Source organism: Notamacropus eugenii, chromosome 3 (genome assembly GCF_028372415.1).
Source record: "Notamacropus eugenii isolate mMacEug1 chromosome 3, mMacEug1.pri_v2, whole genome shotgun sequence".
Lineage (NCBI taxonomy): Eukaryota > Metazoa > Chordata > Mammalia > Diprotodontia > Macropodidae > Notamacropus > Notamacropus eugenii.
Window position 1 is genome coordinate 476,515,848 of NC_092874.1, and position 13,662 is coordinate 476,529,509.

General features: G+C 36.5%; 1 protein-coding gene across 2 annotated transcripts in view; it reads right to left on the reverse strand.

Annotated features, from left to right (window-relative positions):
* Positions 1 to 389: 389 nt before the first annotated feature.
* Positions 390 to 13,662, reverse strand: part of CACNA2D3 (calcium voltage-gated channel auxiliary subunit alpha2delta 3) — a 1,103,218-nt gene continuing 1,089,945 nt past the window's right edge. The window contains exons 35-37 of one of the 2 annotated variants that reach the window (XM_072599036.1): positions 6,614 to 6,726; positions 6,164 to 6,246; positions 390 to 813 (exon numbers count right to left, since the gene is read on the reverse strand). In XM_072599036.1, coding sequence (XP_072455137.1) covers positions 721 to 813; positions 6,164 to 6,246; positions 6,614 to 6,726 — 289 coding nt within the window. In that variant the 3' untranslated portion in view covers positions 390 to 720. The remainder of the gene's footprint in view (positions 814 to 6,163; positions 6,247 to 6,613; positions 6,727 to 13,662) is intronic. The other variant, XM_072599035.1, reaches the window with a different exon arrangement.

Here is a 13,662-nt window from a genome sequence, read left to right on the forward strand (position 1 = left end):
AAGAGTTGCTTTGAGAGTGCATATAAAATGTTTTGTAGACTTTGAAACACATGATTATCATAACTTGTTAACTCAATACTCATTTGTGATGACTTCAAGGACAGTTCTCCTTTCATTCAACTTAGCTCATCCATGCCTGTCTATCCTGTCTGATTGGTCCACGTCCTTTCATTAATTTGCTAATGAGAATCCAATCAAGTTGTTGACAAACTTTTTTGCATTCTCTTGATACCGTTGGGCTGTTAATGGCTCACATGGGCCATTCCAGGTTCCGCCTGCCCTTGCCACAAGAACAGCCCATCCCCTAATTAGTAGGTTGTTGTGAGCTATTTGATTTTATTAAATGGATACTTTATGAAAGGTTGCAATACTCACTTCAGACAAGGTGATTATGATTTTAATATACTTTATTTAAAAAGTACACAGGTGGAAATTGGTGTCAATGGGACAAAGCAGAGAAGGACCACCACCTGTCTACCAATTGATGTCCTGTTTTTGATGAAGTGAGATTATCATATGGCAACTGCACATTTGCATGACTGGCAAAGTAAAAAGATAACCTTTTTTTGCTTGATATATCGTTAAGAGTTTATATCACGCACAGTTAAAATCATGAAATGCTGATGGTTGGACTATATTTCATGTTGTCTATGTTGCACCATATTTCAGTTCACAGTTTATCCATGTAATTAGCATGCCAAGGGAACAAACCAGGCTGTGTCACCTTGAAAAAAGCATCAGAAGCAGCGGGATCAAAAGGAGGACAGGTTTGGCACCGAGGCCCAGGGCTCCTCCACATTCTCTTGCATTTTCCTAAAGGAAAGGACACAAGGATGCCATTTGGTTAACTTGGGAGTCCTTGAAAATGCCTCAGTAATTTCCAAGTCGCATTCTGGATTGTATTAACAAAGTCAGCACAATGCTCTCCAGGGAGGCACCTCATACCGCAATATTGACTTTCCTTTCTTTCTTTCAGGTGTTGCTATGGCCAACAAAATGGTTACCCAGTAACCAGGCTGCTGGGAATGGCTCCCTCTCGACTTAGGTAGACTGGTTCTTAGACAACAAACACAGTCTGGCACAGGCACATACCACCATCTTTTCCAACTGCGTAGGAGCCTCCAGAGTTTGCATTCCAATGTATAGCTTTTCAGAACCCAGGCCACCACCACGATGAGTGGAATATTTAAGATTCAATAATGTAAGGAAATGTGTTTGACTATATCTCACTGGGCTATAGAAGAAAAATTTCAAATTTATATAAATATCTCAGGTATTTTAAATCAGTGTTTAACACACTGGTAAATATTCAGCAGAGAAGCCTCTTTGGCAAAAAAACAAAAACAAAAACAAAAAACAAAAGACAACATCAAAACAATTCTACTTGTGCTTTGTAGATATATTATCTTTTAAAGGGTGAGGGCTGGGGTGAATCTGTTCTGTCTATTTCAAATTACTAACCTTGTGAATTACTTACTTTGGGATACACATAGAAGAATGGGAATAGGAAATATGACAGGGTTAGGATTTGGAAAAATTTGTAAATATTAGAAACAAATGTCAACTAATAAAATCCAATCAATTGTGTTGGCAATAACAAACTAGGAAAAAGTGATCTAAACATAGATCTTACACTATGTACCTCAGTGAATTCCAGCAGAATGATGGTCTTAAACTTTTTTAAACTATAAAGATATTAAAAAATGAAACTATGGAGGGGAGAACTTTAACCCTTCAAATAAATAGAATAAATTTAGGAGAAAATTATGTTTGAACATGTTTAAATAAGGTTAATACTATATAACAAAAAATAAGTAAAATTATACAAGAATATTTTGACCACTATGACACCTAAAAATAATGAAAATATATAAGAAACTCTTTTTAATTGCAGTAATATCACCCAGATCACAGTGGATAAATGGACAAATGAATAGGTAATTGTGTAAAAAGGGAACAAATATTAATAACTCAAAAATTCGCTATGCAAGTAAAAATGAAAGATAAAAATAAAGCCACTTGGAATTCCTACCTCAGAACTATCACAGTTCTGAAAAAAAAAATGAAAATAATGAAACTAAATGCTACTAGGTTTGACTACAAACAAGTATATTTACCAATTACTTGAGGAATTCTAAGCTTATATTTTTGAGTAAGATAATCTAGCAATAATTAGTGAACTTTCATTTTAAAATAAAATATCTCTTTACCTCAGTAATTTTATTTCTAAGAATATACTCTAAAAGTGCTTTAAGAAATGAACTATCCAAAGATTTTATACCATTATCATATAAAATCAGAAAAAAAAATGTAAATGAATTAGATCCCCAACAATAGAAGAATGATCTGAAATGCTGTGTAACAGCAATTATGAAGAATGCAAAGAATTCTGCAAAGGACTGAGGGCCAGTGTAGTACAACAAGAAGAAGGATGACTTTAGAGACAAAAGATCTACTGCAAATCTTACCTCAGACTTACTACCTGTGGCAACTTGACTTAGTCACTCACCCTCGTTGGTCTCATTTTCCTCATTTGTATAATAAAAAGACTGGGCTATATAGCCTCTATGTTTCCTCCTATGAGCCTGTGTCCCTTTTGAGATAATGGAAACTGAAAAAAAGTAGAACTATAAGACTTAAACACAGTAATGCTGTGGAGAGATTCCACGGCTCGTAATTGTTGAGTCAAGTCAAAATAATATGCAAAGATGGCACTAACTGCGTCAGGAAAGGTCTATAGGCACACAGAATAAAATCTCTATTAGTTAAATGAGTTCCAATGACTATTTTTATCTAGTGATATAAAAGAAAACAAAGAAATGAACAATAGAGGTCAATTACGCTGAATCACAAACTCTTGTGGAGCAAAAGGTAAGAACGTTTCATCGTAAATGAAATAGAGTGCACAGGACTCAGATATGGTTTTGTAAGATCTAATAGTATCTTTACAGGAAGAGGAACGCAGGTGATCATATAAAAACATACAATGTAAATCTCAGCAGGGACTAGAACAAGGGGCAAATAGAAACACAGAGAAATCAGCAGACCCTACTGAATTTATACGGAAATGGAGCACAGTTTAATGAAGTCCTTCATGCTAGGGCCCTTCGCTTTTTGCATCTACCTGCCTATGAACATTTGAGAGGAAAACGTGAATAAGTATGATTAGTCAAAGAATCCTGATGGGGATTTGAAAGAAGAGACTAAAATGTTGTACTGACAAAGAGTTGAATGTAAATAATTATTGAGAGAGTTTAATTGACATATCAATATTCAAAATTGTTTTTAAAATAAAATTTTAAGTTAAAAATAAAATGCTATTGTATTCTTCCATGGAATATGCATTGATTTCCTGTTTATAATGAATAATTACGTTATTTAGAGGATGGGTTTAAGCCAGGATAGTAATTTATATGATCCTAAGATTTGTTTAAATCACTGGTCTTTAGAGTATGCTAAGTAGCACCAAAGGTAGAAAGTTGGACCTGGAGTTAGAAAGACCTGGGTTCAAATCTTACCTAACATACTTGGTAGCTATGTGACCCTGAGTAACTCACTTAAACTCTGCCTGCCTCATTTTCCTAATTTACAAAATGAAGATGATAACTATGACAACTAAATTCCAGTATTGTGAGGGAAAAAATGAGAATTTTGTAAGGTATTTTGCAAATCTTAAATCACTATGCAAATTCTAGGTATTAGCCTTATGTTCCCACCCAAATCTTCAGACTTGGAGGAAAAAGAATAGGTGAGGATCTAAAAGTGACCCAATTATTCCAGAAGATGGTTGATTATTTTCAAAGAGTGAAGCCCAATTAGTCATTGCTTGCTCAGATTAAAAAGATGAGAGCACTAATGGATGTATTTCTTCCTAACTATATTCTCCATCATCAACACCAAAGATGGAGGTACTCCTCCAAGGGAAGAATGATGAAATACATAAGGCAGAAGTCATTTCTACTTCATTTTGGTATGGAGTCCATACTTTGGCAGCAAGGTCATCTTCCCACATGTGTTGTGTTGAGACTAATATAAAAAGTGCTTATTCCATGAGCACATGATGGTGGGGTGACTTTGAGTACAGTAAGTGGGTGTGTTTAGGTTGGGGAAAGAGGGCAACTTCTGAAGGAGAACATTATCTGAGAATCAACTTCTTCAGAATTCCCAAGTTTCCAATATGTTCTGATGTAGGTTAATCAGGAGGGCTGGAAGCAATGGGAGGGAGGTTTTGTTTAAGTTGAAAATGGAAAATATTGAAATTCTGAAATTTAGATTTCTCTGTGTTCTGTCTTGGTAAGACCATTAGCAGAAAGTAAAATCTCAATTAAAAAAGAAAGAAAGATAGGGTTTTGTTGTTGTGTTCATCGTTCATTGCCAAAGAAGACCATGCCATCAAAGAAATGATGACATGACTTGCACTTGACTTTGTTTTGAGTGAGGGATGGCTGTGCAAGGTCACCAGCCTCACTTCTCCTCCAGAGCCATATGAATCAAGTGACCAGATATTCATCAGGATGACTGGAGATGGCCCAGGATAAGGAAAGGAAAGGAAAGGAAAGGAAAGGAAAGGAAAGGAAAGGAAAGGAAAGGAAAGGAAAGGAAAGGAAAGGGAAGGAAAGGAAAGGAAAGGAAAGGAAAGGAAAGGAAAGGAAAGGAAAGGAAAGGAAAGGAAAGGAAAGGAAAGGAAAGGAAAGGAAAGGAAAGGAAAGGAAAGGAAAGGAAAGGAAAGGAAAGGAAAGGAAAGGAAAGGAATCTAGTCAGTAAACTCCAAGTGAACTGACTATCCTCTGGCCATCCAGATTTACCTTTCTTTGGAGGGGAAAAGAAAGGAGAGGGGGAGACAGACAGAAGAGGAGGAGCTGAGTTACCTAACTGGCTCCCCATTCAGGCAGCTGCAAGGCATGAGAAAGGGAATGGGAAGAGCATAGTGAGAACCTGGAATAATAAGAAAATGACTAAGAAGAGTTTTTCCTCTGCTTTATCTAGATTAAGTAATCAATTCAAATATGAGGAACCAAGAGATATTCCCCCAAAGGATAATTGGTCAGATGATATGAACAATCTGTCCTTAAAAGAAATGTATACTATTAATCAACAAGTGAAAGACTTTCAGAGCATTATTTTTTAATATTTTTAAAGCTTTGAGGTTTCACCTCACATTCTAACAAATGTCAACAATGGAGGGATTTTGGAAAGACACATCATACTAGTACAATGTTGATGGAGCAGTGAATGGGTACAACTATTCTGGGAAGTATTATATACAAAGGAAGAGACAAAAACATCAATTTCCTTTAAATTAGACATTCCCCTACTAGGTACATACACCAAAAATACCCAAAATTGCCAAGGTAGAAAAAAATACAGGCATACATACATACACACATATATATGCACATGTGTATATATGTGTGTATATGTGTAATATAGATATATAGCAGCATTTTTTGAAGCTTCAAAGCACTGAAAATAAAATACCTCTTCATAGGTTGGGGAGTGACATGAATGAAATTAAATATTACTGTGCCATAAGAAAAAAACAAATATGAAAAATACATAGAAACCAGAATTATGCAAAGCGTATGACCTGATGAAAAGTGAAATGAGTAGAACTAGGAAAACAATATTTTTTCAAGAACTACCATACTATAACTGGAATCTTTAAAAACAATCAAAACTAAAAATTGGGTGACTATAATAAACAAACTTGGACTGAACAAGATATGTGAAATTGTACCTCCTTTCTTTATGGGGGAGCACTCTGGGTGCATTGATAACCTTGGTTGGATTATTTTTCTGATTTGCTTGGCCCCATCCCATTTTCTCTCTTTTGTTTTTGCTTCAAGGGCTCTGAATCAGAGTATGGAAGCAATATATTTATTGGCAGTGAAAATGATATAGAAATGTGATACAAATATTTTAAATCCCTCTCCTTTTTAACACCTTTAATGTGTTTATTTGACCTCTTCTTGCCTACAAAAGGCACTACACCTCACCAGAAGCATTTGTTTTGTGTGGTGGACTTGTTCTGTGCTTACAGTGATAAGGAGGGGATAGAATGAGAAAGAGAAGTATTTAGCCCCTGATTATTATTTCCCCCAACACACACACACACACACACACACACACACACACACACACACACACAGAGGTTATGACTTACTTCAGGATGAAAACCATGACAGGATTCTGGCCGCCTTCTGATTTTCTGTGATTTTAAGCGTTCACACTTAAGGGATTCATTATGTTTACTATAGTTAAGGAGCAATCTTAAGTATGTTACTTTTTAATACAGATTTTGAGAGCCTAGAACATGGACATAAACTCCCTTAAGGACTTCTTCTCCCTTAGCCCTTTCCCTGCCCCCACCCCAAGAAAAGATTGAAATAATATCCTCTCCTCTTTTCCCCTAAAACCCTGGAATACTGTGGGAATTGGCCATGTAATTTGATGAATTCTGATTTACTTTAAATAATTGGATTTCATGCCAACTGCTCATCAGATCAAAATGAGAACGTTTTCTTTTGCTGATTTTTTGTAATGCCTTCCACCTTCACTCACAAGCAGAAGCATGTGTAAGTGTATGATTTCTGCAGGTGCTCAGAAAGGATATACCTGATCTCAATTGGAGCCATGGTAATGGGCGACGCAGAATCACAGGCACATTGGTTATCAACCACCACCATGAAGAGATTGCTGCTTGGGATTTGTTGGATGACAAAGGACCTACAAAAGCAAATGACAGAAAATGTCAAATTCATCGCCTTTCATCCACGAGCAAGATTCATAAGGGAGTCATTGTTCCTTACATCAAGATGTCAAGGACCTGTGATTTCATTGGTGTGGGAAATCATTCCATCAATATGAAAACATCAACCTGTCAGTTATCATTCTACAGAATTGCCTGCAGTGCTGAGGGTTGATCAATTTTCCCATGGTCAAAAAATTAGCATGATTTCAATCCAGTTATTCTTAATTCAATTTCCAGCACTCTATCAGACTCCCTGAAATTGCAAACATAATGCTTGTGAAATTGATGAAAAAATGAAGCAACCCTTCACTCCACAGCTGTTTGCCCACTGAAGCTGATACAAATGTGTATTTCTTAGCTTCTCATATTGTCCTTTTCATTTCTTCTAGGCTAGAATAGAGAATTAATGTTCAAATTCAAAAGGCATAGATTTAGAGTTTACAGTAGGGAGAAAATATGCTATATACCATAGCTAAAATCATAAAGATATAAAGTGGTAAATTCAAAAATTCAAACAGATTCCACAAGTACTTATTAAGTACCTATTAATGTTCTGAGCACTACATTGTGGGGTACAAAAACAAAAAACTCACAAAAAAAACTAAATTTGTTCTGCCTTTAAAGAGCTGAGATTCTACTAGTGCCTTGCGAATAGTGATGTCACATCCACTGAGAAGGAAATAGTTCACATACATGCACATGTATGCACACACATGCATGTACACACACATACACAAGTAAATGCAAAGTAATTTTGGCTGGAATGAGACACTAACATCTGGGGTGGTGAGAGGAGCAGGAAGTTTGTCATATGAGAGATGGCTTGAAGTAAGTATTGAAGCAAGCTCAAGATTCTAAGGGGAAGAAATGAGGAAGGAGTATATTCTAATCATGGAGGACAACCTATGCAAAGGCACAGAGATTGGAAATTGAATATAGTATATGAAGAGTAACAGTTTGTCTAAAGTATAGCATGCATGTGAAGAGGAACATGTACACTAAACCTGGGAAGAAAGGTTGGAACCACACTGTGCAGGGCTTTAAATGCCAAACAAGGAATCATAGTTTGTTCTGGAAACAAAAGGGAAGCCCAAGAGTAAAGAGGGGATGTGACTTAAACTTTACTTCAGAATTCTTAGGAGGCTTGAAGTATAGTGAAGAAATATGGTGCATATATACACAAAGTCAAGTGAATAAGCATTTATTAAGTGCCTACAATGTGCTATTCACAAGTAGGCAAATTGTCAGGTAAGGTAAGGGAGGGGGTGAGTTAGCACTAAATGGGGAAAACAAGGAAGTTTTCCTGAATGAGATGGTATTAAAGCAGCTCTTTTAGAGGTGAGTTGGGATTTCACAGGAAAGGGGGAAGGGAGAGGGCATTTCATGTCTAGGAGAGCAAATGAGAGAAGTCACAGAATCAGAAAAATATGGAGTGTGGAGAGTGAGGTGTAAGAAGAATGGTTTTTTAGGCATACAAAAGGTTAAAGTAGGTAAAAGATTTAGACATAAAGGGTGATACCATAAGAAAATTAGGAGAGCAAGGAAGAGTTTCCTGTCACATCTATGGAGAAGGGAAGAATTTATGACCAAAGAAAATATAGAGAACATTATGAAATGCAATATGGAAAATTTGGATTACATTAAATTCAAAAAGTTTTGTAAAAGAAGCTAATTCAACCAAGTTAAGAAGGGAATCAGAAAGCTGCGAAACATTTTTTTTTTACATCCAGCATTTCTTATAAAGTACTCATTTCTAAAAATATGTATCTATCTATTTATAGCTAACTGGCTAAATAGGTAGATAGAAGGATAGATAGATAGATAGATAGATAGATAGATAGATAGATAGATAGATAGATAGATAGATAGATAGATAGATATAGATATGTGTGGAAGATTTGTAAGAATACAAGTCATTCATCCAAACGATAAATGGTCAAAGGATATGAACGTATAGTTGTCAGATAAAGAAATTGAAGGTATCTATAATCATGGGGGAAAATGTTTTAATTCGCTATTGATTAGAGAAGTGCAAATTGAAACAACACTTTGTTTCTTCTTAAAGTTTATTTACGTATTTTTAGTTTTCAAAATTCATTTTCACATAATTTTGAGTTCCAAATTTTCTCCTCATCTCTCTCCTACCCCTACCTGAAAACACCAAGCATTCTGAATAACCCTTGCACCAATCTGCCCTCCCTTCTAACACACGCCTCCCTTCCTTTAACTTCTCTCTTTTCTTGTAGGGCAAGATAGATTTCTATACCCCATTACCTTTATTTCTTATTTCCCAGTTGCATGGAAAAGCTATTCTTAACATTCATTCTTAAAACTTTGAGTTCCTACTTCTCTCCCTTCCTCCCTCCCCACTCAAACCCACTGAGACGGCAAGCAATTCAATATAGGCTATATATGTGAACTTTCGCTAAAGACTTCCATAATAGTCATGTTGTGTAAGATTAACTACATTTCCCTCCATCCTATCCTCCCCCCCCATTTATTCTGTTCTCTCTTTTTACCTTGTTCTTCTCCAAAAGTGTTTACTTCTAATTACTCTCTCCTCCCATTTTCCCTCCCTTCCATTATCCCCCCCACCCCACTTATCCTCTTCACCCATACTTTCCTGTCCTGTAAGACAGATTGTCATACCAAATTGAGTGTGCATGCTATTCCCTCCTTAAGCCAAATGTGATGAGAGTAAACTTCAGTTTTTCCCTCTCACCTATCCCTTTTTCTCTCCACTGAAAAAGCTTTTTATTGCTTCTTTTATGAGAGATAGTTTGCCCCATTTAATTTCTCCCATTTTCCTCCCAATATATTCCTCTCTCACCCCTTAATTTTATTTTTTTAGATATCATGCCTTCCTATTCAACTAATCTTGTACCCACTGTCTGTATCTATATATACATATATATGAATATATGTATATGTAGATATACATATGTATATATGTATAATTCCTCCAACTACCCAAATACTGAGAAAAGTTCCAAGAGATAAAAATATGATCTTTCAATGTAGGAATGTAAACAATTTAACTTTGGTAAATCCCTTCGAATTTCTCTTCTCCCTTCATGTTTTCATGCTACTTTTGATTCTTGTGCTTGAAAGTCAAATTTTCTATTCAGTTCTGGTCTTTCTGTCAAGAATGCTTGAAAGTCCTCTATTTCATTGAATGACCATTTTTTCCCCAAAGTATTATACTCAGTTGTGCTGGGTAGGTGATTCTTGGTTTTAATCCTAATTCCTTTGACTTCTGGAATATCATATTCCAAACCCTTCAATCCCTTAATGTAGAAGCTGCTAAATCTTGTGTTATTCTGATTATATTTCCACAGTCCTAGAATTGTTTCTTTCTACTTGTTGGCAATATTTTCTACTTGACCTGCGAACTCTGGAATTTGTCTACAATATTCCTAGGACTTTCCTTTTCAGGTCTCTTTCAGGAAGGGATTAGTGGATTCTTTCAATATTTATTTTACCCTCTGGTTCTAGAATGTCAGGGTAATTTTCCTAGATAACTTCATGAAAGATGATGTCTAGGCTCCTTTGTCGATCATGGCTTTCAGGTTGCGCTATAATTTTTAAATTTTCTCTCCTGGATCTGTTTTCCAGGACAGTCGTTTTTCCAATGAGATATTTCACATTGTCTTCTGTTTTTTCATTCTTTTGGTTTTGTTTTGTAATTTCTTGGTTTCTCATAAAGTCATTAGCTTCCTTATGCTCCCTTCTAATTTTTAAAGAACTATTTTCTTTAGTGAGCTTTTGAACCCCCTCTTACCATTACATTTATATACTACAACTTGTTAAGTCATTCCCCAAATGATGGACATCTCCTCAATTTATAATGCTTGGCCACCACAAAAAGAGCTGCTATAAATATATTTGTACATGTGGGTCTTTCCCCCATTTTTATGATCTCTTTAGGATACAGCCCTAGAAGTGGTATTGCTGGGTGAAAGGGTATGCACATTTTTATAGCCCTTTGGACATTGTGCCAAATGGCTCTCCAGAGTGGTTGGATCAGTGGAACTCAAAATCTGAAAAAAATAGAATGTTGAAAAATACTTTTACACATAATTTTAAAATACTATTAAGAAAAAGAGGAAGAGGAGTGGAGTTAAGAAGGTGAAGTGAAAGCAGACACTCACCTGTGCTCCTTCACATATTCCTTCAGATACCTCTAAGAAGTAAATCTGAATGAATTTTAGAGTGGCACAATACAGTGGTAGACAGTGTGGAAAATTTCCAGCCAAGAACCACCCAAAAGAGCAATATGAAGGATCTCTTACACAGGGCTGGGGAAGTACAGTGCACTAAGGATGCGCCAGCACAGAGGTGATCATAGTGGAACAAGAATGCCTCAGCTGGACTGAATAACCATCAGTAGTTCAGATTCCCAGCAGAATTGTGTGAGAGAGAAATGCAGGACCCAAGGCAGCTGCAGCAGCTATACCTAGGGCTATCAGCCCACAGACTAAATATATGAGTCACCTACTTGAACTTCCTGGAGCCTAGATGGAGGAGTAAACTGTAAGTACTCTCACCCCCCCCCCCCTTCTTAACATTGAAAAACCACAGAGAATATTGCCCCAGGAAACATCATGGAATAGTGGAGTCAGAAGAACAGTTACACAGTCTTTTATTTTGGGAGACTAGGGAGACCATTGGTAAGAGTGCCTCTTGCTTTGCTGGAAGGGAACTGGTGCAGGTCCAGAAGCATCCAAGCAAGACCCACCTGTCAGGAACAGCAGAAGATCCTGAGCCCAAAGGGGGTGGAGCTGGCAGGCACCAACACCAGGATCCCAAGTGTGCCTTATACAGCCAGGGAAGTTGGACAGACATCAGCACAGCAATTAGTGCAGCCCTAGGGTAGGGGGAGACCTCCAATGGTCAGACCACCCCTCCCCCACAGCTCACAATGTGAGCTTCAGTGTAACCCCAGGGAAATTCAGACTTCACTTGGTCTTAAACTTGGCATATACTAGTCAACTCTGCACCAAGTAAGCTGCAGCATTATATAACTTCAAGTTGAAAGAACCGGGGGTTACATAATATAAAACCAGCAACCAAGACCCTAGTATCCAGCACAAGAAATGTGGGACAGAGCCCCCTGTGCCCAGAAGCAGAGATCCACTTACAAACCATGGAAAAGACAATCACTGTAAGCAAGAAGGAAATTAGAAAACCAAAGGCTATTGAATCTCATTATGGAGACAGGGAAGAACAAAATACAAATTCAGAAGAGGACAGCATTGATGCCATACACACATCTGAAACCTCAAAAGGGGATATGGACTGATCTCCAGTCCAAAGAACATTCTTGGAAGAGTTCAAGAGGATTTAAAAAACTAAATTAAAGAGGTAGAAGAAAAATTGACCAATGAGTTTAAAAATGCAATCAGTTCCTTTAAAAGTAAAATTGGTCAAATGGATAAGGAGATAGAAAACTTTACTGGAGAAAATAACTCTTTCAAAAGGAAGTAAAAAAACTAACTGAAGAAAACAATTCATTAAAAATTAGAATTAGGCAAGTAGAAGCAAATGACTCTATGAAACATCAACAATCAGTCAAACAAAAGCTAAAGAATGAAAAAAATGTAAAATATCTCATTTGAGAAACAAGAGACCTGGAAAATGGATCCAGGGGAGAATATCTAAGAATTATTAGTCTATCAGAAAGCCAGGGTGAAAAAAAAGTGCCTAGATAGTATCTCTGAAGAAATCATCCAGTAAAACTGTCCTGTGGTCTTAGATCCAGAGTGCAAAATAGTCATCAAAAGAATCTACTAACCACATACTGAAAGAGATCCCAAATTGAAAACATCAAGGAATATTCCAGAATTATCATATAAATGAGAAAATACTGCAAGCAGTTAAAAAGAAAAAATTCAAATATTGAGGAACTACAGTTAAGATTACACAGGACTTTGCAGTTTCTACATTTAAAGATCAGAGGAATTGGAGTATGATACTCCATAGGGCAAAGGAGCTTGGACTACAACCAAGGATCAACTACCCAGTAAAATTGAGTATAATCTTTCAAGCAAGGAGATGGATATTCAATGAAATAAGAGATTTCCAGACCTTCCAGATGGAAAATCCAGAGCTCAATAGAAAATTTGATCTTTAAATATAAGAGCCCAGAAAGGCATAAAAAGGGGAAAAGGGGGAAAAAGAAAAATAAAGCTTGTTATTCATTATGGACAAACTGTTTACATTCCTATATGTCAGTATGATACTTGTTAATTTTGAGAATTATGTATTTATTAAAACATTTAAAAGTGGTAAACATAGATAGACAGTTCAGGTATAAATTACCTAATGTGATAATTAAAAAAAAAACTAATTAAGGAGTGCAAAGGGAGCAGAGGAAAGGAGCAGGCAGAAAAGTGTAAATTATATCAGATGAAGAGGAACAAATATATAGTAGAGAAAAAGAAGGGAGGGAGATAAGCATTGTTTGAGTTTTACTCTCATTGGATTTGGTTCAAGAAGGGAATAATATTCTCAGGTAAGTATAGACATCTAACTTGCACTACAGGCCATAGGAGGGGAAAGAAAGGGGAGGGGGTAGTTAGAAGGTAGGGACGAAGTAGTAAAGGGAAAGAGAAAGAAAAGAGTGGTAGGGTGATAGAAGGGAGGGAAGACTAAGGATAGTGATGGTCAAAAGTAAAACTCTTTTGAAGAAAGGAAAGAAGGGAAAATTAAACCATAAATGGGAGGAGTAGGATGGAGAGAAAGACACAGATAATAATCATAACTGTGAATGTGAATGGAATCAGTTTTCTCATAAAATGGAGGCAGAAACCAGAATGGATTAAAAACAATAATCCTGCAATATGTCCTTTACAAGAAACACATTTGAAGCAGTGGGATACATGGTCAAGGTCAAAGGCTGGAGCAGAATA